Source organism: Poecile atricapillus, chromosome 1 (assembly GCF_030490865.1).
Source record: "Poecile atricapillus isolate bPoeAtr1 chromosome 1, bPoeAtr1.hap1, whole genome shotgun sequence".
In the NCBI taxonomy this organism is placed as follows: Eukaryota; Metazoa; Chordata; class Aves; order Passeriformes; family Paridae; genus Poecile; species Poecile atricapillus.
Genome location: NC_081249.1, coordinates 145,225,027 through 145,250,346, shown reverse-complemented (window position 1 = coordinate 145,250,346; position 25,320 = coordinate 145,225,027). Strand labels below are relative to the sequence as shown.

The 25,320-nt window shown below is 39.5% G+C and overlaps 3 protein-coding genes across 4 annotated transcripts in view; 2 read left to right on the top strand and 1 right to left on the bottom strand.

The window, feature by feature from the left end:
• Positions 1-18,162, top strand: part of TTBK2 (tau tubulin kinase 2) — an 82,643-nt gene extending 64,481 nt beyond the window's left edge. For both annotated transcript variants that reach the window (XM_058855410.1, XM_058855401.1), the window contains 2 exons: positions 8,605-9,869; positions 10,862-18,162. In XM_058855410.1, the coding sequence (XP_058711393.1) occupies positions 8,605-9,869; positions 10,862-11,330 (1,734 nt within the window). In that variant the 3' untranslated portion in view covers positions 11,331-18,162. The remainder of the gene's footprint in view (positions 1-8,604; positions 9,870-10,861) is intronic.
• Positions 18,163-21,061: 2,899 nt separating this feature from the next.
• LOC131584712 (uncharacterized) lies at positions 21,062-23,797 on the bottom strand. Its single transcript, XM_058850089.1, has 2 exons — positions 23,329-23,797; positions 21,062-22,607 (listed from the first exon to the last, which is right to left on the bottom strand). The coding sequence occupies exons 1-2, from the start codon at positions 23,780-23,782 to the stop codon at positions 21,949-21,951; spliced, it is 1,113 nt and encodes a 370-aa protein (XP_058706072.1). The 5' UTR covers positions 23,783-23,797; the 3' UTR covers positions 21,062-21,948.
• Positions 23,798-23,839: 42 nt separating this feature from the next.
• CDAN1 (codanin 1) overlaps positions 23,840-25,320 on the top strand; it is a 31,884-nt gene continuing 30,403 nt past the window's right edge. Inside the window, exon 1 of the mRNA XM_058862600.1 lies at positions 23,840-24,229. Coding sequence (XP_058718583.1) covers positions 24,134-24,229 — 96 coding nt within the window. The 5' untranslated portion in view covers positions 23,840-24,133. The remainder of the gene's footprint in view (positions 24,230-25,320) is intronic.

Here is a 25,320-nt window from a genome sequence, read left to right as displayed (position 1 = left end):
AACACTCTTTATGATGGCTGATGTATTGACTAGGACAGAGGACCTAAGAGAAATTGAGTCATTGTGAGTTAAGCTTCAGGACTTTTTGGCATTGGTTTGTACCTAGGATGCAAAATTACCTTTTTTTTTTTTTTTTGGTCTGTAGCTATGATTAGAGTTTTTCAATCAGAATCTATTGCAGGTGTAATTAGCAGACTTAGTGAAATGTGCACAATGCTCAGAAAAATCAAGTTGGCACAGAGGGTCTTCTCTGGCTTCCTTAGTACCCAAAAAATAAATACACCTGTAATATTAATAATGGCTGCAAAGTGATATACTCTGTCATGTGAAGAAGACCTGGCATTGTGCCAGGTGCTGCTACTTGGTGGAGTAAGCATTAAGCCTCTTCTTTCCTTTTACCTGGTAAGTGCTTGACTGCTGCATTGCTTTTTGAGCTGTGATTTGAGAGTCCTAAATGTGTTACAAATTTCAAGTTTGTCATTTCCTATGGAAAAAACAGGCACATAATTGTTTAGCTCATTCCAACAATGAAAACCTTGTGTACTTCATGGCTCAACTGAAGAATTCAAAAACTTTTGTAAGTCCTTCTTTTTTTGACACATTTTAAATACTTAAAAAAATTTAACATCATTTATGTTAGTCTGTATAAATATTTGGTACCGAATATATTTTCACATCTTTCCTGTGTCTGCAATTTGGTTCAGCATTCATAACTAATGAATTGCAGAGGTCAGGGATCTGCTCTGTTGTATTAATTTCATGTATTAAAAAATAAGAAATGATACATTTGTTTCTGAAATCAAGCAAAGCGACTTTCTTTACAGATTTTTGATGAATGAGGGTTTAGGAACTTTAACCTGTCTTCCTGTACTTTGGTATCAGATAGAGGAGGTCATAAAAATCTCTGTTCTCTGCTCACTAGTGCAGAGAGGCTATATTTGTTCAATAGAGGAGTCCTGTCTTGCCATACATAAATAATGGAAGAGAATTGGAGTGTTTTGCTTCAGCTCTCCTTAGTTATTCAACTCATAGCATAAAGAAAAGAGTGTGGTAGCATTACAGCTCATAAAAAACCAGATGAATTCTTTGTACTTGGGTATGAAGAGTGAGTCTGGAGTGCTATTAGTATCCTTCTCACCTAGAGCATTGTCAAATTGTACAAATCCTCTTGAAACCTAACCTTTTTCTTTCTGTAAATTTTTCAACCAGGTGAGTTCTCTGCTCATTTAGAGAGCTGCATCGGGTGTTGTGTGAGGTTAATGGTAAAGGTGATGTGAGTGCAGCTGCTACTGGCCAGGTCTGTGTGTGAAGATACTGCTTAAGTAGCTGTAGTGCTAAATGTGTGGCTGTGTCTTAAGAAACAATCAGAATCAGTGACCTCAGATTTTTATCTCTGGTTTCTCAGCTTTAATTTTGCAATAAGATAGTGAACACATCTTCTAGCCACTGCAGCAATATAGAATATTTCTAAACTGGCTGCTCTACAGTATGATACAGCCCTTAACACAGGTGGACTCCAGTTTTGTCTGTCATTCAGGTGTATTTTCTTTCTTCAATGTGCTTAATCACGTATGTAAGGGAGGCTAATTGAAATTTAATAATTTTATGGTTATGCATTTTTCTAGGGAAGGATAATTTGTGTCTCTCAGGTTAAGCAATTAGAATTAGTTGGCACTTATACAAATATTTTCTCTTTATAATAAATAAATAGAATTTATAATAATAAATATAGAAAATTTATAATAAATTTCTTAGATTTCTACCTTATTGGAACATTTAAAAAATATTTTTTAATTATATACTTATATAATTAGTTACAAAATGCTCTAAAATCTTCCCACACAAGAAGCTATGGAGATGCAAGCCATCACTTTCATATTTGTATGCAAGATGAGAAATAATATACTGATCTGAGTTGAAAAATTTACCTTAATTTTAAGCTTCTCACTGGAATTCAGGGACCTGTGGAAGAATAAGGTAAGACTTCTTGACATATTCCAGGGTTATTTAGAGAAAGAATGCATATACCTTATAATTTTTTTTTTTATTTTTTTTTTACATTTAGGCATTTCAAGTTTATGAGCCAGGAGTGCGCATAATTGTTGTAAATTTTGCTTTTCTTAATGAACTAATTTTAGCAGGTTTCACTATTCTGCAATTGCAAGAGAATGAAATTTACATTGGTTTTCATATTTAACAATCCCTTTTGGAACCACAAATAAACAAACAAAACCCCAAAGTCTTCTTTTCAAATTTGTCAGTGGTGTTAACTTGGCATGTATGGTAGGATTACTATAAAACTCAGCTAGTTAATGCTCTGGTTTAGAATTTAAAATATCATGAAGGGATACATTTGTCCAGAAATCCTTTTCTGGTCTTCATTTTCAAGGCATGGCACGTTATCAAATAGATGTGTTCTTGAAAGAAAAGGGAGAAAAGGTTTTCTCTGTTAAGTGAGTCTGTGTTTTTACTGCTGCCATGGTTAAAGCCATAGTTTGTAGAAAAAAGGTTCTAATTTCAGATTTTGCAGAATTTGTATGCCTCTTGTTACCTATCCTGATGGAAACTATATTGAGTCAGCATGAGGTTTAAGTTAGGTTCTTTCCTGTTTTAATCAAGGCAGAAATTCAAGGAGTTAGTCCAGTTTGTAGCTTCTAGAACTGTTTCATACACAGTAGATTTGATTTTATTAAGTAGGGAAAATGTACAGATGTTTTACCATTTCATTCATGAAAGGGTAATTATTAATAGTTGTTAATTTTTCAATAATTTTTAGCCTGGCTTACATTCATTTAAGCAACTAGATTTTATATTGATAATGAAGTTTCTAGAAGAATGTTATTCTATGCACTATTTTTCTGATGCAGACAAGTGAAAACTTTCATTTGTTACTTCTATCCAAGTGTTAGAGGAAATATCTTGATACGTAGAAATCTAAATGCTGCCTTTTTGGGGCAGTCTTTTGTCTGAAGGAAATTCTTCAGGCATACTTTTTTCACATCTGCTTTTGGTGTAAAGAAGAATTAAGTAGTACAGCATGTTAAATTCTTCTAATGGGAACTTTCCAAGTTGTAAATTAAGTAATTAAGAGTTGAGGACAAACAGTCAGCATGAATGACTTAATTTTTTCCAAATAGTGTGTTGCTGTAGGGAACATTTCCATTTCTAGTGACAGAACCATTCTTGGCCATTCTGCTTCTGCAGGTTTCTCTACTAGAAGCAACAGAAAAGTCATGAAGGTCTGGACAATGAATTTGCCTTGGTAATAGCATCCACATACATTGAGTCAAAAAACCCCAAATATATAAAAAGTTATAATTGTTTTAAATGTTTGTGTTTTCTGGCATCAGCAGTGCTTTTAAGATTCCCAAAATTGGAAATCACAGATTTCAGCTATTCTTGTCTGTCCTTGAAGTTTTAGTTTTACTTTTTTAAATTATTCTTTTAAAATGCCAATCCTACACCAAACATTTGGGATTTATTACATTTTTCTAACATCATCATTTCATTAGCATAAAATAGATAAAGATGTTTTAGGAAAGGTAAGTGGTCTGTGGGATTTCCCATGGAGAGCTTATTAACTCTGGGGTCAACAATTGTTTCCATGACAACACTTCATACTATAATCATCTTGAAATAAATAGGTGGTTACAGTTCAGGACATAATGACTAATGATTCTTTCTCATGTAATGAAGTTTTAATTAATCTAATTAATATTGTGCCAGTAAATAAGTGTACATAATGTCTATAGTATCGTCCACAAGATAATTTTTAATTTAGACATCTTTATTTCTTAAAATATTTTTCTTCTATTATTAAATTCACATATGATTCTAGTGCAACTGTAATTACAGAGAAAAAAACTTCACACCTCTGAACTGTGCATTAAGGCAAATTAATGTTCTTTCTGTTTGAAATGAACCATTTATGTGGAACTCAAGAAAAATACTACAATACTGACCATTTTAATAGCAATATCACAGAAGTATTGTGTGTTATGAAGTAATAGTCTGTAAATGCCTCTGCTTTCCATTTTAGCAGTAAATTTCAGGAGTGTTCTTCAACTGGCTTATACTGCTTATTATATGGAAATAGTTTTAAATTGAATGAGTACTTGTTTTAGTCATGTTACCAAACTAATTAGCCACTTATTAACAGTCACAGTCATTCTCTAAAAGCAATTAAAGATACTATTTTTAGAGCAATCAATATTTGCCCTATTGGTTATTTGAGGATACAGTTTTTATGTTAGAACAACAACAACAAAATCTTATTTTATCTGGTAAGTGATGTAGGAATAACTGAAAAGGGAAGATGTTTAAAGAATTCAGAAGTCAGGCCATGGCTAATAAGCCTTAGAGAAAGACTGTACATGCAGATCTCAATGTTCTTTATCCTCAAAAGCTACCTGTCACATTAGAAAATTTGGAAACACGATTGTACATTTATAGCTTTGTATCTTATTCCAACCTCTTCCCATTTCTCGCAACCTCCATGTAAATCAATGCCAAAATTAACATAGAAGAAATAACATATCTGAAAAGCTGTGGAGAGCAACATGTGCCTCTTTTCAGATATAAAAAATCCTCATATGTTACTTCTGTTTAGTCTAGGATTAGGGACTGCCACATGTGAGCTTTTACCAAAAAAATATAGTGTCCCTGGGACCAGCAGTTCATACAAATGCCTGCAGTGCTTGCTGTACTATATATATGGGGCTGTTGAAAGGGATTTGGTAACAAAATTTACAATAATCTCTAGTCTGATGTTCCAATACACTTCAGTAAATGTATAATTTATTGTCTTTAACTTCCCTGCTGTAAACGTAATCTGGGGATGGAATGTAAAGGTTACAATAGGATTACACTCTAGAAAGCCAGTAGGAGTGATAGGAATGGAGTATTTTGGGAAGTAGGTGTATTTTGAACAGGAAGCTGTGAGCTGTCTCCCAAGATGTAAAGCATAGCAGTGGTTTACTTGTGTGAGAATGGCACTTGCAGTTAATTACAGGACACTGCATCTATATACCCTTGGCACTTTCATGCAACCTGCAGTTCAAATTTCTTTGCAGAGGCATAATGTTGTGCAAGGAAATAGAAGTTAAGGGATGTAAGTAAACAAAACTCATGAAGAGGAAGCTGATGAACTGGAAAGATTCAGGGAGATTTTTTGGTCTTGTCAAAGTTGCAGATTCGTGCTAACACTGGTTGTGTTCCGGCTGGCTACCATGGGTGAAAAAGAAGCAGGGAAAAGAGAAAGGATACATGGGGTTTGTTCTCCTCGATACAAAGGCTTCGAGATTTACTAAAGTAGGAAAGATGTTCTGAAGAGAAAACTGATTAGGTGAAGTGTCTTCAGAATGTCCAGTAATATAATGATGATGTATTAATATGAGAAATTACAGATAATGAAAGGATTAGCAGGAAACAAACCTGTACACCATTTTTCTAAGAGGCCTGAAGTTCTGACAGCACTTGACATGCAGAAGTATCAGACATCATGAGTGGAAGGAAGAAGCTATTGCTGATATTGTACAATAATCCATATTCACACCTTTATGTCTTTCAGACTTAGCAACTTTGCACACCTAAACTCAGTATTTCATTCCTCTACAATTAGCTGTATATGTATATGTACATATAGCTGGATATATATATATGTATGTATGTATATATACACCTCTATATGTACACAGAGGCATTCATGCAAGCATATCACTTACTATTGCAGCCTGTCAAAAGTTTAAAAGGAGGAAAGTTTACCAGATGTCATAAAGGATGTCTGAGACATCCTTTTGTTGTTGTTTTGCTCTTTTTTGTTCTTGACATCCCACTAACTGTCACACAGAATTTCTTGAAATTATCTTGCAGGATAATTTCTCATCTTAGTTCAAGTGTGAATTTGAGAAAACAGAAAGGAATTTGGAAATTATTTAGGAAAGGCCAAAAGATTCAAGACTATGTGGTAATTTAATTCAAATACTTTGAAGTGAAAAGAAAATCTCAAACTCATTGTTCCCTATATTGTCTCAGACATTTTTAGTGATCTGTTGTATCACATAACGCCTGTTGAAGTATAGGAATTGCAATCATCAGTGTTATAAACTAGATATCATAGTGAATGGAAAGGTAGGATTTTAAGTTGTATTCCCCATATTTTACTTCTTAATTGTAAGATGAATTGTAATCTTTGTTCCTCAGGTTTAGTGTTTTCGATAACTGACATGATTAAACATAAAAGTTTGCATAGGATAAGAGTGTATATAGTAGCACAAGAAATAAAAATATGAAGATCATTTATGGTTACCCATAAAATAATAAAATGGCAAGCCCAGCAAGGATATAATCCAGTTCTTGTGCTTTGAGAAGACTAGTAAGAGATTTATTGACTATGTGAGAAATCAAACTTTTGTTTGTTAGTGAATACAAATCAAGAAAGGGATATATATGTTCAAAAAGCCATTTCTGAAAGTATGCATTACTCAGTAGTACTCAGTGGGTCTTTATTGATACTTAGTCCAATATCCTTTTCTTTTTTCCATTTGTTCAGTGGTTTTTTTTCGCAAATAACTCCTGCCTATTTGATTATAGGTGGTTCAACAAGCCTAATCTCCTCTTTCTCGAATGTAAGGGTTAAATCAAGATGTGCCTGAAAGACTAGAAAATTCTCTCTCCAGATGTGGTGAAGGATATAAAGGCTGTTGAAAAATGTAAATTAACTTCATATCAGACCTGCTTTCTTCTAGCAAAGAATTGACATGTGAGAGAGGTATCCCAAGAAAAAGAGAGTTTTCATGTAAACAAATTTGAGCAAAGGAAGATTTAAATGCAGTCGCAGTTCTTCTGGAAATGTATCAAATAGATAAATATCCTCCTGAAAGCAAATCCGTAAGGTTGTCTCACCTGTGTAAGTTGTGAGCTTACCAGGATCATGCTATTCTAAGGAAGTCATCCTACAGGTATGTGGAAGACAGCTCTGGTGTTTTAATCCTGAGTTACTTGAATTGGCAACTAGACTGGCTCATTAAGTGAAGAGTTTGGAAAAGGAAATATTTTACATGTCCTTACTTTTGAGATGCATCTGCAGCCCTAGAGAACAAGGTATTGAAACAAGCTAAAGACAGAGCTCAGTGGACAGCAAATGCCCAAGTGATCTCTCCAAAATTTGAACCTGCTCTTCCAAGGACAGTATTGCATTAAATTTTCCTGAACCCGCTTTTACCCAGCTTGTAGATGAGAATTTGTAAAGGAGCTGATGATTTTTATCTGACAGGCCGAAATAAGTTCCTTTGTCATATGAAAGCAAGTCGTTCAGTTAAGGCTACCTGGAGGTGTATTGTCTTAGGGCAAGTTCCTACATATGTATGAAAACCTATGGGGCAGCTGCCCTGTTTCATAAACCTTTTTTTCTTATTTTTTTCCCTCCAGTTTTATCCATATTCCTTTCTGTGCAGAGTTCTTGCTAAACTGTTTTTTAACTCTTGAGATTTAGGTACTAAACTATCTAATCATGGAAAGGTGCTTTTAAAAAAAATCTGTTTCCTAGATCTAGCTAGTTCTAGAATCTATCAGTTCAGAACTGATGTTCTTGGATTCTCTCAAAAGAAGTCTTTTAAACTAAGAAACACTTCACTGTCTCAAGAGAGAAATAGTGTTTCTTTGAGATGAAAGAACCCAGACTGAGAGTAAGAGGAGACAAGGAGGACTGTTTTGCCAAAACTGAGTAACTTCAGAATTTTGCTCAATGTACCATTTTAATTCAGCAAACATGGAGGACTGTATTGGCCCAAACTTGAAAACAAATTATAATGGAGACAAAAGATAGACTCTTGCTGCAGGTCTCTCTGTTTCTTTGGTTGTTTTTTCTTTTTTTTTTTTTTCTTTTCTGTTTTCTTTGGTTTTTATTGCTGTAGTACCAATGTACTAGCTCTTGCACAAGCCCAGTAAGCTCAGCACCATATATAATTTCTGTGACAAAATCAAGTAAATTCTGTATTGTAACACAGCATAATCCTAGCAACACTTCACTAGTTGTCTCTTCTACCAGTTGTGCATCGAGAAAGTGTTTTTAAACAAACTTGGACTCCAGTTTCCACTTCCTGTTGAGTCCAGATTGTGTCAGATTCATACACCAACTTACTCCATCCAATTTCTGAATCTAAACATCACTATGTTTTTTGTCTTCTGTATTTGTCTAAAAATATTGCTGTGTACTTGTTAAGGATTTTACATTTATATGGAAATGTAAATCAAAGAGTAATCAAACAAGTAAATAAAAATAAAGTAATAGTAAATAAAGTAAATAAAAATCTGCCTGTTTGGTTGGATCTCATTTCCAGGGGGTTTATTTACTAACAGCAACAAATTTTACTGATATTATGCTCGTTTTCATATGTTACATATTTCTGTTTTAGGATGATAGACTATTTTTTTCCCTGATTATCTACATGTGATTATGAAGTTAAGTGTTATTTGAAAAGTGTGATTCATAGAAATCATTATATAATGTATCTTGAAGATGTGGAACCAAAGCTGCTATTTAAAGGATGGTACTTTTAGAACATTCCTGAATTTCTCACCTTTTTTTTAAATTTTCCAATACAGATAACAATACCCAGACCTTCAGTGGCATCCACACAATCTGCTTCAGAGAGCTTTCACTATGGCCACCAGCTAGAGAGAAGAGAGCAGGATGGTCAGTCTGTGGAACACACTGTGGAACTTTCCTCTCCAAAGGAAGGTTTGCCAGGTTTGGTTGGGACAGAGGATACACTTCCAGCTAGTGCCAGCAGACCAGATTTGATGCTTAATATTAACCAAGAGGTGCTTGGCAGGGAAGGACTTGTCAAAGAATCTGTCAATGTCCTGGACTGTGAGCAAAAGGATCTATCTGAACACAATGGGATACAGGAAGAGAAAGAACTTGGAAAGATTCCTGTGGAGGAGGCTGAGGAAGAAGGCCTCCCAGTGGTTTCTGAGGATGCCATTGAAATGCTAAGCAAAGAACAAAATTCTTTGCCAGGAAACTCAAAATCTGCAGAGGAGGAACCTCTAACAAGTACTGAGGCAGCTCAAGAATCAAAGTCAAGGCCTGTCTGTTTGGTGCCAAATCAAGATGAGGTTCTGAAGTCAATAGAACCAAAAACATCAGAATTGTCTCCCTCAAGACTTAATAATGCACATGTCAATAGACAGGCAAGCAAAATAGCAGCTGTACAGGAAAATGGTTTTCATTCTGATAAGGAAGAAGTCCATAGCCAAGACTTGAAATGCCACCAAGTGGCCCTTACTACTTTTTTGCAGCAGGAGAATAAGAAAGAGAAAAATGCTCCCAGAAATGGAGAGTTATTCCACTGCATTTCAGAAAATGAGAATTCTTATCGATCTAAGAAGGACTCAGTTAAAACTTCTTTTGTATTCAGGCAGAGTCGAATCCCAGTTTTAGCACAAGAGATAGACTCAATGTCAGATTCCTCTTCTGTTTCTGCGAAGGAAAAGCTTCTTCTAAAAAAGGCCCATCAGACAGACTTGGTCAAATTACTTATGGAAAAGAGACAGCTCAAATCTTTCCTTGGTGACCTCTCAAGTGCCTCTGATAAGTCACTGGAGGAAAAAACGGCTCCTGCTCCAGTACCATTTTCTGAGGATGATGTCTTAGCTTCATTTTCTAGATTGACACTGGACTCTCATTTCAGTAAGCAGAATGAAGATAGCTCTTTGTCTCCAAGCAGCCCTCAGTCCAGAAAAAGCAAGATTCCAAGGCCGGTGTCTTGGGCAACCACTGATCAAGTCACCAGTTCAAGTTCAGCTCAGTTCTTTCCTCGGCCACCACCAGGAAAACCGCCTACTAGACCTGGGGTTGAAGCTAGGTAATGCAGAGAAAATAGAAATAGATTTTCAGATTGGAAATGGATTTGAGCTAGACTGCAGTTACTGTGCAGGATGTAACCCTGTCGAAGTTCCATCCTTTAACTAATTTTTTAGAAAATGCTGAGCTTCAATTCTCTGAGAAACCTTACATTGCTGGAGAATGATTGAGGAGAAGCTGTTACACAAGAATGAGCCTGGTTCACTGCTAAAACTAATACATCAATAGATGTGTATTCAATATTTTGAAACCTGACAATCTGTAACTAAATCTTTACACATGTTTTTAAAGTGAGGTCACTTTTCCAGACCTGCTGGTTATTTGCAAACCCACTGAAATTTTTAGGAGCTGTTATATTCAGCCCCCTTGAAAATTTTCCTGGTCTTAACGTAGACATTGTAAATATTTGAAGATTCCAGTCATCAACATCAAGTCAATTAGCTATGCTCAGACTATGCCTAAGTAAAGCAACTAACTAAAGGAGGGCAGAGTGAATTTTAGAAGACCGCCTCTTTGCCCCATCTATATGCAGACAACCACAATCTAGTTTCATCAGTGTCTACATTCCCAAGATAAGGATGATTTTGATACAGTTGTGCAAAATCCTTTGAAGGAAGTTGCAGTGGGACTTGTCATCCCTTAAAATTGTATGGAAGTGTACTGATGGTGCACAGGATGTGTCCCTCTGAAACAGTGGCAATAAGCACTGCTCTTCAGTGCACTTCTTCCAGTACCACCAGGAAATTTCAGTTATCCTATAAATACTGAGGCTGTTTATGTGGGTGGGTTTATGTAAATATAAATACTGTGTTGAGCTGAACAACACAGAAGCCAAAACCTAGATCCAAACATTTCTACCTAATGGGAAAATTGAGTTCCAGATATCTGTTCAGTAATGCAAGCTTCTCTTGAGTTTCTAGTGATACAGAGTTTCTATTTGAATTTTAGTGAATAGGTGGAAATAGAAATAATCTTTCTTCATTTCTTCTTAAGGTTGCGCAGATACAGAGTCCTAGGCAGTAGCAGCTCGGACTCAGATCTTATCTCTCGTCTGGCTCAAATCCTACAGAATGGATCTCAAAGACCAAGGAGTTCTACCCAGTGTAAGAGTCCGGGATCTCCACATAGTCCAAAAACACCACCCAAGAGCCCTGTCATCCCCCGCCGCAGTCCCAGTGCCTCCCCTAGGAGCTCTTCTTTACCCCGTACTGCCAGTTCTTCTCCATCCCGGGCTGGGAGATCCCATCATGATCAGAGGAGTTCATCCCCACATTTTGGGAGGAGTAAATCACCTCCTAGCCATTCAGGCTCCTCATCTTCTAGGAGGTCCTGCCAACAAGAGCACTGCTGCAACAAAACAAGCAAGAATGGTCTGAAAGGATCTGGCAGTTCTTTCCACCATTCCCCAAACACTAAGACTTCCACAGGAAAGAGCAAATCAACTACTAAGCTTAGCAGATAGGAATTGGGCCTTGACAGGTATAAAGTCTCCTCCTAAATCTGATGCATGTTGTGTCTGTGTACTGTGTATTTAAAAAAAAATAATCAAAAAAGTATATTAAAAAAAAGGTGTTGAATCTGCACATTTTAAAGAAAGTAGCCATTGTAAACTATTCATGAGAAAGCATTCTGTGTAAATAAGTGGCCAGGCTTTGCCTTAGAGCAGGCAGCAAGCAGATCCAAAAGATGGGAAGTAGAGGCCAGGATAAAAATGACTGGGTAGTCAAAGAGGTGCAATGTATTTAGAGTGAGAAAGTATTTTGAAAGTGAGCATTTTAAAACGGTATTAATCTTGATGTGTTTAGTTTCCCTAGTTAGAAGATTTGGCCTAATTATTTAAGGCCCTACATACTCAAGGAGTATGTAAGAAACAGTTATTCCCAAAATGACGTCACCACTTGGGAGATAAGTGCTGCTCAAGCATTATTTGCAGTTTTAAAAAGCACACAGTTTAGAAGATGATATTTCTACCTTATAAATTTCTTTGATTTTGAGCTGCACTCACCTCTGAGTCACTGAGTGCTCATTTTGTCCTCTATCTATCATGGCACAGATTTTTTACCTAAGTATCATATACCTTACCCCTTCTTGATACTGATGAAATTAAAGAAATGAACAATTGACAAGATGTTTTTGTACCAAAACTATTTAGAAATTTGTTTAGCAGTAATTAGGATCCAAGAAGCTGATTCTCAGTTCTATATCATACAGTGTTTTGGGAGTCATAGTGGGGTTTTTCAAACCACTTTTGATAGGATTAGGAAAAGCATTCCTTCCTAGGAAATGAGAGAAAGGAGTAGATGTATGCACTTCACTGGATGTTGCAGATTTACAGTAAATTGCAGTGTAAGTTAGAAAATAAGAACCTTTCTTTACCCCCTTAATTCAACTGAAAAAAGAACCTTTGTTGTTGCTGACTTTTGTTTTTCCATTAGTTATGGATCACTTGAACCCCAGATCTTACAATGCAGAGATGATTACCAATCAAGATCTGTTTTTTTGGTAATTTGTTTTCTAAAATCATGAAAGATGAAACAGAGATGAGGAGATTGTCTACTTTGTGAGCTTTATAGGTTAGGGGTGATGGAAATATACTTAAAACCCTTACAAAATCTGGGTAAGAATATTAATCATCAAAGCAAAGTATATGGAAAGAAATATGAAATATTTTTTATATTGGATTCTTGTCATTCTGTTTCCTAAGTGCGTTTTTGATAGCCAAGCTTTGTTGACTCTCAGTAAAGTCCATGGTGTTTAATTCCTCCAACTTTATTAGGTAGTTACTTAGTAACATCTTGTGCTCTGCAGGAACTCTGTAGGGAATGAAAGTTGTGGCACCTTTTGCTATATTCAGAAAAGTGTAGTGGGTCAGAACAGGGACACACAAGAACACAAGGCCAGGAAAGATGCAGCCAGCTCTCCTCCCTAATGATTCCTGTTGTGGGGACTCTGGATGCGTAGGACACTTGTCAGTTACTGATCTGCTTGCTGTAGTCATATGCCTCTCCAGCCAGCATCTGTGCTTTTTTATTTAACCTCTGCCAAATGAATACCTTTGGATTAAAAAGGGAATATTTTGTCTCTGAGCTAACACATTCTAATGCTGCATTAAAGCTGCCCTAGAGCTGCACTGAATTTCACTTGCTTTGTCAGACTATGTTGATTTTTTTCTTTTCTTACTATGACTATGTATATTGTTTCCCATATGTAATGTAGCACAGTGTGGAACCTTAATTTCATTCAGGTTTCAAGCACTACAGATGAATGCAATAGGTAGGGTATACCTGCTTTTTCTGAAGAAACTGTACCATTGGAAAGTCCTATTCCTTTGTATTATATTGTATAATAGGTGCTATACCAATAATTGCATGTCCTCATGGTAAATTATATAATATAAATATTTATATATACATATATGTATATGCTTATAAAAACTCATTCTTTCTCATTTTTCATTTGTAATTTATGGACCACAAATAATATAGTTCCCATTCTGTTAGTTCCCATATACTTACCTCTTCTATTCGCCCCTACACCCCTGGCAAAAAAAATCTGGAATGCACAAATTCTAATAGCCTTTATACCTTGGTACAAAATTGAAGGACTGCTGATTTCTCAACCAGCCAACGTTTTGTCTTGCAGCTTGCTTTTTTTTTAATTTCTAATTTCATGTGCACATTTGCATATGGAACAAGAACAAAGACTCAAAAGGTATTTTTATTTTTTACTACAATTAGGTTTTACTCATTTTTATTTCATAATGTGAGTTCTTAATTGTGAATACTTGTCATATAAGAACAGTGACAGTCTGTGAATACCTAATGGATGAATGTGACAACAACAAATTCCATCTTTTCCTTCCTGTTTTCTACATGTTTCTGTACCGTATACCATAAAAAAGAATTTGGTCACATTGTGATGTTTTTGTCCTGGGCACTTGCTGGAATTATTTGTTAAGGTGGTGTGGCAGCCCATGATTATTTTTCCTTATTTCTGAAAAGCATTTATTATCATCATGTAAGTTTAATCTTACATTACATTGTCAGTTTTCATAAGTACTAACTTTATGCATCCTTGCCTGAAAATGCTGAAGTTGAGGTGTTTAAATTTTCTCTCTAGTGTAACAGGATCCAGAAATGGTAACTGCTTTACAGGTGAGAGAGCATATAACACCTAATTTATGTTGTCTTCAAAGCACAGGCTTGTCCATTGTTAGACATTACTATGTAAAATAAACCAATGCTGTAGAAATTCACTTGTACTTGAACTACTTGCCAATGTAAAAATAGTAACCTATGCCAAAAAGAAAAAGAGAAATCAATTGTGATCGATGACACAGGCTTCTTTTGGTGATGAAAAAGTTAAAAGGACTGTATACTCCCAGTTGCTTTTTTGCTATGGATTCAACAGAATCTAAGGAGAAAATCATGAAGATGTGAATGGAAGAGCAATTGTGAGTAACTTAGCTTGAAGTACCTGCTCTTCTTAAGTTTTTTGTTGCTTGATACCCTCCTCCCAAAAGTTTACAGAATTGCTTACTATAGTCTAACATAGCAATCAGTTAATGTTATTAAGTAATGGTCAGTTGATCAACTCATACATAAATATTAGCTTAATGTTTCTAGAGGGCCTATATAATCATTAAGGACGTTGTAAGCTTCAGTATTTGAATGTGGAACTGGCTCTGCAGAAAACCACCAATGTACATGTGTGTGGCCCTTGTGCAGAGTGTGTGTAAATGGTTTATGGCAGGTTATCTGCAACACATTTTCAGGGATGGGGAAGATTTTCTCCATTGTACAAAATGACTACAGTTACTCTGCATAGCACACAGCAGCTTATATAGGAGTATTAGCTGGGAAATAATAAAATTCAAGGAGCTGTTGCTTTGTCTTCTTCAAACCTCCATTTCTTTGGAGGGCAGTGCAATGGAGCCATGACATGTAGCAGGTGCAGATGCTGCACGCTCATTTCCTCTTTATGGTGTATTCTGTGTTGTGGCCAGCACTTTGGAGCATTTTTTAGAGAAACTGAGGCATGAAGCCTTTAAACTAAAATAGAACTTGAAATCACCAAACATTTCACACAGACTTTTGTGCTACAATATTGCATGGTAAAATCAATCTAAGTTTCAATCTCAAAAATCAATATTAATTAACCTCTTTATTAATTACAAATGCCAATTACTACTTAGGTGAAACCCTGCTAGAGTAATAGAAAGTGTGATACAGTAGAGCAATGCTGGCAAATTGTATGATGCTAAGTACCTATCTACTGCTTGAGCAGGATCGATAAGTGTAGAGAATTTCACTGCTCAAAGGCAGGAGCAAGATGAGATTGTAACTGCTAGTTATACATATTTATACAGGAGGCAAACCCCTGCAGAGTGACACAAGGCATTCATTACAGCCACCAGCCACACCCTGTCTTGGGAAATCTGGGCATATTCTTACCTTGAAGTCTGCATGTTTGAGATCAAGCTTTTTTGCATACCTCACTAAACAGTCTTGATGTATAAGAGAGGATTTAGTCCTATATATTTAAAAATAGCTTGAAATATTTTTCATCTGAAAAAGACTTGCTGGAGCTCTATCATCTACGACTTGTAGTATTATGGTATTAACTATTGCTGGCAAGACACACAATTTTGATTTTATATATATATATAAATACACATTTGTACATAAGTGTATCTACATATACACTTATATAGATACTGTATATTATATAGAAATATATATATACATACATATATATGTGTGTATATACATATAGATAGGAAGAGTCTCAGCTGTTCCATCCTGTTCACTGGAATTCATTTGCCAGAGTGAGCCAAGACCTGTTTTGCTTTTACTCTGGTCTCCTTTTTATCTACTGCAATGTCCCTATGCCCTAATTCTGATTCTGTGTCTTTTTCATATTACAAGGCCTGATCCTATAGTCCTACTTGGGCAAAACTCCTGTAAGTCCTTTTTATTGCAGTAACATTTATGCAATGGTTGACTGTAATGCTTCTAAATATTTTTTTTCTTTTTCTCTTTGATGAGAATGTAGATAAAGCCAGATTTACAGTACTGTCTATTTCCTGTAAACAGGATTTTTCCATAATGAATTGAACATTTTTATGGCACACTAAGACACGTAAATTCTGGTAAGAAGAATGTGATTATTCCAATTTCTTAAAAGGGCCTAATGGAAAACAAATTATATGTGCCTCCAATTTTTATATATATCTTAAATGAGAGAGTAGTCTTCTGAAAAGGAATAGGAAAATAAAAGAGAGCTCAGAGTTAAAGTCTTTCTCATTATAGGCCTATAATATGTGGATTTTTTCATGCAGGACTGATGTTGTGAGGTGACAAGAGCCATGTCTGTCTTGTCATTTTCAGTGAGTCAGGGTCTGCTTAGGTAAACACCAAGATTCCTGTGGTGCATTCTCTGTATGCTTTTCCACTTTTGGGAATGGTCAGAGAACTGTTGGCTGGATAAAGGCCTTGATGTTTATCCATGATTCCTCTCTTCAACAGGTAAAAGCTTTGGGTATTCTTTGGATGGTGAACATGGCAGTGCTAGGTTAGCAGTTGAACTTGGATCTTGGGGGTGTTTTCCAGCCTTGATGATTCTATGATTCCTCTTTCTGAAATTTATAGAAAAGGACATAATATTTTTATTCAACTCCTTTTAGCTAATCAAGTAGGCAGTGAACTGATGGAGTTTCTTTGCTGTTTCGCTTTTGGCTCAAATGTCTTTGGTTGTAATTAGTACAATTTTTGGTTACCAGGAATGCTGGTAAAAGGGAGTGAGGTTCAATGTTTTGACTACATGCAATACACTGGCATAGGTCATGCATTTCTTAGCTAATCAAATCGCATAAACATGCACCTCACATAAGAATACCTCACCTGTCTGCTTGAAGCCAGTCTTCCTTTTCCCTACGCATAATATTTGTGAAAGAGAAATTACATAAAGTCAGCCTGGTTTATATAATAATTGTCAGGAATTATCTTAAGATATTGTCAAATGCCAAAAAGTTTTTATCACTTGTTTTCCCGTGGTTTAAATAATCAGGCTTTTAAATATGTGTCTTTCAAGAGGGTTTTTTGTTTGGTTGGGTTTTCTAAGGAAAAATGTACAGGAGTCCATTGTTTCAAAGACTGATGTATTAACTTTGCAATGACTCTTGCCATACAGGTTTGCAAAGGTAGGCTGATTTTACTCTCTATTGATGATAATACATTCTTTCTCAAGCTTTGGCCAAGAGTATAATGTGGTTTCTTTCAAAACAGCACCACAAGTTGGCTAATCATGTAAGGTCCTGATCATCCACACGTGTCTGTAGGAATTGAGCTGGAATAAATTTGATGTTTGTTTTGAGATCACTTGACCTTTGACCTTTTATGTAAAGGGCCTATGGTAACAGCAGAACAGCTTGCTCCAAGAGATGCAGTGTAATTACTTTGGTCTGCCTGGCTTCAGATCCTTTTAAAACCATTATCTGCTGCATGGCAGGCAAGGTCATAGAGGTTGGACACAAAGTGGAGTAGGATTTTTGGATTTTTTTGGCAATTTCACATCTGTTTCCTCTGACTGGAGATCTGGATTTGTTGCCAAGCAGCATTCTCTACAACCTCTTTACTTTCATTGCACAGAAAGCAAGATTGGAAATTCTTCCCAAACTTTTAACTTTCTTTCTCTAGAGTCAGCCCAGACTCAAGTTGAGTGCTTGTGCTAAGAGATGCCAGTTTTCAAATGCGTTCCTATGAATATCCAAACTAGTAAATTAAGGAAATCACCAGCAATGCCTTCAGACAAGTACTGACTTTTTGAAGTGGCCAATCAATGGCTGCTAATCTAAAATCTCTGGGAAATACCACAAAGAATGAAATTGTGAATTAATTAAAAATACATTGCTGTCACCCCATAAGAAATCAAGTACTCAATAGTAAAGCTGCAGCATGATTAAATTAAGTGGAAAGTAGTTCCAAGATTGTTTTTTACCATTGAGGAAGACAAATGTTGAGTCCTTCAAATTCTCTTGCTCAGTTAATTGCAGTTCTCTTCCCCTCCTTGGAAATCTTCTAAGCCATTCTTTTCATTTAAGTTTGCTCAGGCACTCAAGAGCATAAAGAGTTAATGCCCTTGCAATGGTCATTTGTACATAAAGTTGTAATTATTTATTTTCTCATTTGTACCATATCAAGGCTTTGTACAATGTTTAAGTTTTGTTTTCAAATTATTTTGTATTTTATTTTTATAAACTGGTTCTAAATAAAATATTCATTCAGCATGCAAAACTTCAATTCTTGATTGTGTTTGAATAATGATTCATTAACTTATAAAGCTTTGGCTGAAATATTTTTCAGTGTTCTTTACTATTGTACCCTGTAATTTAAATGGATAAAGTGCTTTGGGATTGATTATTTTTTTTCTCTGTTTCAAGAAAGTAAAAAGCAAGTGTGTGTTGGTACTACTGCAACATGGATCACATGTTCATATTGCAAATTGAAATTATTGAGTCAATGGAAGTTAAACTGATTTCGTAGGTTCACGTGTTGTATATTAATAACAGAAAAATCCAAATGGGCCTCGTCAGCAACCTTTCAATTTGTTCTTACCCCTTCTGTCTGTATTCATCTAAACAATAAATGATTGGCACAGCCAGATCAGGTCAATTTAAGTAACAATATGGTGGTCCACAAAAGCCAGCTGCTGACAGCATTTTTCCCTTCAAATTTGTAGTTTTTTATTTAGTCAGAGGTGACTATTATAATTGACCTCTTTTGGGGATAATCAGCTGTCTGGATGTAGTCACTGAGCTTTTACAGTGTCTTGAGGAGACTTGTCTCCCTCTGTGCAATAAACTCAAGCAGCAAATAGCAGAGAAATGAATGAATGGAAGTTGTTACTGAATCTGAGCGCTATGGGGAAAATGCAGTGTGAGGACACAATGTTAGTGTTGCTCTAGTTTCTTCCAAGACCCTTTTATTTCTCTTTCTAGTAACACTAAGCATAAGTAGAGTGTAAAAATCATCATAATTTATATTTGTGGTTTGTGTCCTTGAATGTCTTAGTCCTATGCTACCAGAAAACAGTCTGCGCTTTGCACAGCCGGACAAGTTTTTTAGGGAAGTCCAGAAGATTCCAGAAAATTCCCTGGATTTCTTTTTCAGTATTACCTCTGTTATGCCATCCATTCAGACAAATTTAAAGCCAGCTCTGCCTCTGTTCAAATCATTGGCAGTATTTTCATTAAGCTTTATGACCAGGTCATTAGTTCTTGCCATTAATACAAATAGCCTAGACAGCTTCACAGGAGAGGAAACAAATTGGGAATTCATTTACTCAGTAACAATCCAAGAAAATTATGTTTCACTGTCTGTTAAGAGCAGCCAGCAACTTAATGGCATGGCTTCTGGATGGTGCATGTGATTTCAGTGCTCCAACTACAACCATCATTTGATGACAGAAAAGGTGTGTAAAGAAATAGTAACCAGCTGTATTAATTGGAAGATGAAAATAACAATTTTGCCTACTCTGTAGTGATGAGAGGTAGCTCAGTTTCTTTCTTTGTTTAAAATATGTAAATCTAGAATGTATCAGAAGTGGAAGAGTGGTTTTGATCTGGCTCCAGTATATTTTAGTGGTACAACTGAAACACAGAGGAAGAAACAAGATCAGAACAAACATGTTGTGGTAGACTGATGTTGAGGTCTGGTTCTTGTCTGACCACCACAGTGTCTTTAAGCATTGCCTGGCTTGTCTTCATTCATACAGGAGATCAAATCTACCCATTCTGCTCACAGGATCTTGCTGCACTTCTCTACTCACACAGTAGCTGCCTCTCACGTAAATCAGTACTGAAACATGAGAAAGCAGACACAAGTCAACTCTCCCAAGAAATGCTGTAGTACGTGAAATTCAAGAATTAACAGTTGCAAAAAGAACTGTAACATCAAAAGAAAGACAGGTAAGAACTTCCAGCTGCAACCTGAACAAGCTCATACTGCTGCCCAGAAGGACCAGGTAGATTGTATTTGCTGTTCTACCTAGAATGTCATGGTAGCATGAATTAGCTTCTTTGTCCTTGAAAACAAAATACAGAAAACTGTGCAAGAGTCCATCTGTGCTGATGGGGGAGAAATAATGCTTCCAACAGGTTAGTCTGGAAAGCTTTTAACAACATAGACACAGAATTCTAATTTAGAAGGATCAATTATTCACCATTCTTAAACTCAGCAATTTCTTAACACCTGTCACCCGTACCATCTTTTTTTAAGGTAAACTTGGAAAAGAGAACTTTCTCTTCTTCAAGGCATTAATACCAATTAACATTGTGCTGTACATGCATACATTTCATTTTTGTGAGATACTTGCGTATTTTACTCCATCTGTGATACTGATGGGAAATACTTGCTAACAACTGATTACCCCGTATTCACATTTTAGTAGGCAGCAGTGGCTGGTTTTTGAAGTGCAGGTGAGTTAATTCAGTACATCAAAATGGTGAAAGGGCAGAAATTAAGTACGTTTTCATACAGTGGTGTTCAGTCAAAGCTGACTGCAAAAGTGACATACCTTATGCTATTACATATTCTTAGGCCTCTAGGAGAGGAATTAAATTGTGATTCTCTATGTTAATTGTATTTTCTATATTCCTGCAGAAGGATTTGCTAAAATCCTGCAGAATTCTTCCTCCTGAAGAAGAATTTGCTTGTGCAAATTGACTGTAACACTAGAGGCAGCTAGTCATTGCTATAGGCAATCTGTTATCTGTAGAAATTTTTTAAACATTGCTGATAAATACTTAAGAAGAGAACCTGTATGATTTTTCAAGTCATTGGACAAAATTTCAGGGGAGAATGTTTTTGTTTGCCCTCTGGTACAGACACCAGATATAAGAACATTGCACTCTGCTACCTCTGAATTGTGCAAAGTAGAGTGGCTCTAATGTATAAGCCTGAAACACAAAATAGTGCCAGTGACAATAGTTTTCCTTACCTAAATGCGAAATGGTGTTTTTTTGGCATGAAGATAAAATGATTTTTGCTTGCTTCAGAGTTGACACCAGGTTACATTTTGCTCATCTTTCTTCTTCCTTGGTTATAGTTACAAGGAAGGAAATTATACTGAAAGCTTCCTAACCTATGCAGGAGCATTTGTCTGGAATGAAGTGAGCCCTGGCCTCCTGTAATTCAACAGCAAAACTAACTTCCATTTCATGTAAAACAATACAAAGCTTTTTGTTCTCTGTATTTCAAATACTGTGGTACTGATTCCATAAGACTTAGAAAATCAGATGAAGATACAGCCTATATATAACCTATACGTCAGAAACAGGCATCACTCATCCATTCCTCATTCTTCTGTACTTCTCTGCTTTAACAGTGTGACAAAAAAAGAGACTACCCTGCCAGCGCAGTAAACACAATGTCTCTGAAGAGAAGGTGCATTTGACAAGCTGGGAATAAACAACAGCCACGTTGAACATTGAATTCTGAGGAGGACACTCATGAATGCCTCAGTCTTAGACTATTCCTAGAATAAGCAATTATCTCCAACTCCTCCTGTGATGCCTTGAACAGCTCAGACTTAAAAAAAATTCAACAACAACCAAGCAAACACCCCCAACATTATAAGTATTAGAAAAGGGAAGTACTGAAAAAAACAGCTATTTCTGAGGTCTGTTTAATCCAAGAACCAAGTAACTTGTGTAAGTTAACTCCTGATGGTAGGAGCCATAATGTAGTGGTGGTAGTAACCATGTTACTTTTTTACCTCACTCTCATGACTTTTATTTTTCACAAGGTGACATTAAACAAGGGACGATACAGACAAAAATCTTGGTCAAAATAAATGTTTGGTTTTTTAAGAGAGTTAGAGGATAAAGAAAAGAGATTTATTAGCCAGCTGCAACAGAGTTAACTGGAAACTGGTAATTAGTGTTTAATGCCACCTATAGCAGAATGTTTCCCACTGGGAAAAACATGGGAGGCAAGTCCACTTCGCTCCTTTCAAAGTCACAGGCCGGAGCAGAACATACATCAGCACCCAACACAATCTTTTTATGTATACTTAAGTTTTCACACATCTGCAAAGCAGAAGTAGTAGCAGCCATTTGGATGTTCTTTCTTAATGGTTCTCAGGGGGGGCCTAGGAAACTCAGAAGGACCTGGTTCTTGTGACATGGAGCTGGAGCTGCAGCTGCTGCTTCTGCTGCTGCTTCCAGCCACCTGTGCTCTAGATCTGTCCTTAGCAGGGGAGAGCTGGGGGGATCCTGGGCTCAGGTACCCAGCTGTGGTCTGAGTAGATGCAGTAGCATGTGTGGTTGGGCCAGTGTTGTTTTTCACATAGACGTTCTTGATAGCAACAAGCGTATGTGCCATGATGCTGATGCTGTTACTCAGATCTTGCATGCCTTGCTGCAGCAGCTGAAGATTGTGGTTGACACTGTCAAAGCCAGACTGGATCACCTGTATTTGGGTCTGCTGAATCTGCAGTAGGTCCTCTTCAGTCATTTCATTTTGGTCTGCCTGGGACCTGCCTTTTGTTTTGGCTTTTACTTTCCCAGAGGAACCACCACCTGATGTCCCCAGAAAAGGCAGTTGTTCTTGACTAGGTGGAACCGCTACCATGTCCTCAGAGCTGTCTTCTGGCTCTACCACCTTCACTACTATTTCTTCTTTGAGGTTTACCTGCTCAAGACTGGATTGATGAGATGTGCCAGGACTGCCATTAAACCCTAGAAAGAGGGTGGGGGGGAGGAAGAAAAGCAAAGTGCATGAGAAACTTCATAACCTCAGTGGTGATATATTTTCTCATCCACTAAGCACTAACATTAGTCCTTGAAACAAGACTTTCAAACTCACCCTATGTTATCTTTGATGGTTTTAGGATACAAATTACCTCAATAGGTGGCATTCACCAGTTGACCATGTATCTGCATACTACAGCTCCCTTACCACCACAGAAGTCAAACTTTAGGAACCCAAAGTTCACTGCAAGCTCGTTTCATGCTCTATCATGCACGCAGTAAACAGTAAGAGCATTGCTGAAACACTGTGATTACAAGAATCCCTTGGTATTCCAGCATGCTAGGACATTATCTCCAGCACGTACAAAGTTATTGTGCTCGCAGCACTTTATACTGGCTGGACCTGCGTGCTGCCATGGCTTTTTTGCATTTGCAAGAATAATCACTGCAATAGTGAAGATCGGTGGCCGGGTCTAACGCCTCGTGGAAGGGCAGCATCTGCTACAAGACGCGGTTTTTACTCTTGGGTGCTGCTCTCAGGCACTTTTATGACCTAGAGCACGAAGCCTCACAGTTCTGTGTGCGTCCATATACGTTTGCCTTTCCAAGGCTCCGAACCAGAGCCTTCCTGCGGGGCCGGTCCCCGCGGCCCCGGCGCGCACGCAGCGCCGCAGACCGGGGCTGCCGCGGGGGTCGCTCCCGCACTCACCCATGTCCCCCACGACGGCACCGGGCAGCTCCAGCGTGTCGATGCCGCCCACGATGGGCACGGCCTCGGCGGGCAGCAGGGAGCCGTAGGCGCGGCGCTGGCGGCGGGCGGGCGGCGCGGCGGCGGGCGGCAGCTCCTCGGGGGCCAGGAGGAGGCCGAGGGCGGGGGGCGCGGGCGGCCCGCAGCCCTGCGAGAGGCGGCACAGCTTGCTGCGGTCGCGGCGCTTCAGGTCCCGCCAGCGCTTCTTCAGGTCCTCTACGTCGCGGGGGCAGGCGGCAACGGGGTTCACCTTGTGCCGGATCAGCTCCCACACCTTCCGCTTCTGGCCCGCGGAGGCGCGGCCGGGTCCCGCCGCGAACAGCAGCTGCTCGTGCTTCAGCACCTGCTCGATCAGCACCTCCGTCTCCGCCTCGTTGAAATTCGCCTTGCGCCTTTTCGGCGAGTCCTCGGCCATCCTCCGCCGCGGGTGTCGGCGGGAGGGCGGGCGGGAGGAGAGCCGCGGGATGGGGGGGCGGGGGTGGGGACGCCGCTGCCCTTCCCTGTGCCCCGGTTCGCGGGTACCGCCGTCCCTAGGCCGGGCCCCGAGCCCTGCTGGGGAAGGAAATACCGCGCATGAGAGGAAAAGACGCGCACGGACCGGCGCAGGCGCCCCGTGCCCCGCGTGTTGACATGGGGAGGGGGCGCGGCCCCCGCCCGCCTCCCCGGCGGGAATCCCCGCTCGGCGCCGCCCCCGCGGGAAGGGGGGACACGCCGGGCCCGCCCCCGGCGCGGGTTGTGCGCGTGCTCGGCGGGAGCGGGGCCGGGAATGGCGGCGGTTTTGGAGCTGCTGCTGCAGGAGGAGGTGCCGGTCAGCGCCGTGGTGCGGTGGCTCCGGCACGGCCCCGGCCACCGCCCGGCTGAGGTAACGCGCGCGAGGTCGTCTGCCAGCAGCGCCCTGGCTCCGGCGGGGCCGGGCCCGCAGCCACTCCCCCAGCGCCCTCCGTCTGCCGCGGGCCGGGGCCGTGCGGGAAAGTTTGTCCGCCCCGCGCTGCTGCGAGGAGCGAAGCCCGCGTGGGTCAGCCCGGGGCCCCGTCAGGTGCCTCTCCGCAGCTGGGGCCGAGCTGCCATCGAGCAGCCGGCGGCACCGCCCCCCGGCGCGGGCGGGCTCCGGGCACGGCGGCGGGAAGGCGAGGCCGCCGGCGGGGAACTGCGCCGGGAGCTGCCCGGCGGGCGTGAGGAGCCCGCTGGAATGCGCGGGGCTGAGCCCGCCGGAGCTCAGCGCCGCCGGCGCCGGGCGGCTCCGAGGCGGGAGCGGGGGGGCCCCGCGGGCGCGGGAAGCGGCGGGAGCCCGGGGGGAAGCGGCGGGAGCCCGGGTTGGCGTGTGCCAGCACAGAACCCAGAGAGGAGAGGGGCGGGCAGCGCAGCGCAGCACAACTGGTGTCCGGAGGGAACGCGGTGACACCGGGGGTGACGCTTCCCGCGTCGCTGTAGGGGAAGGTAGCGGTGAGAGGAGGACGAGGCTGTCAGCGCCCGGGGCTTGGCCGTGGCTCTGTGCTGGCGCCAGCGCGCCTGCCGGCTGGATGCCCGTCCCGCCTGGACCTTGGGGAGGATCTTTGCGGGCTGGGAGAGAGTGCTCGTTGGCTGGGTTTTGTAACGAACGATTTGGGTTCCTGTGGAAATAAAAGCATTTGTAAGTGTAGATAGAATAGGAGTGCTTATATTTCACATAGAGAGTAAAACAGAGAAACAACTGGTATTTAAGGCATCTTCTACCTGAGCCCTTTGCACTGTGTTACCTAGTATTAAAGCGTACTGGTATCACCCACATGAGTTAGTCGGGTGCTGCTATCGTCTTGAACGTGTGGGAAGAAGGGACCGGGACTTTTATGCTGTGTGGTATTTCTTCAGCTGTGACTTGCAGAAGCAGACCTGTGGACATTATCAAGTTTGAGATCCTGCCAGCTGAGCTAGTGCTATGTGGGTGAGGGATCCCTTGCAAGGGAATTTCTTGAT

What these genes read in the sequence shown, in the direction of transcription:
- LOC131584712 (XM_058850089.1), bottom strand. Translation starts at nt 23,782, where the DNA reads ATGGCCGAGGACTCGCCGAAAAGGCGCAAGGCGAATTTCAACGAGGCG. An exon ending in TGCCGTCGTGGGGGACATGG is followed by an intron (nt 22,608 to 23,328) that starts GTGAGTGCGGGA and finishes CCCTCTTTCTAG; the next exon opens with GGTTTAATGGCAGTCCTGGC.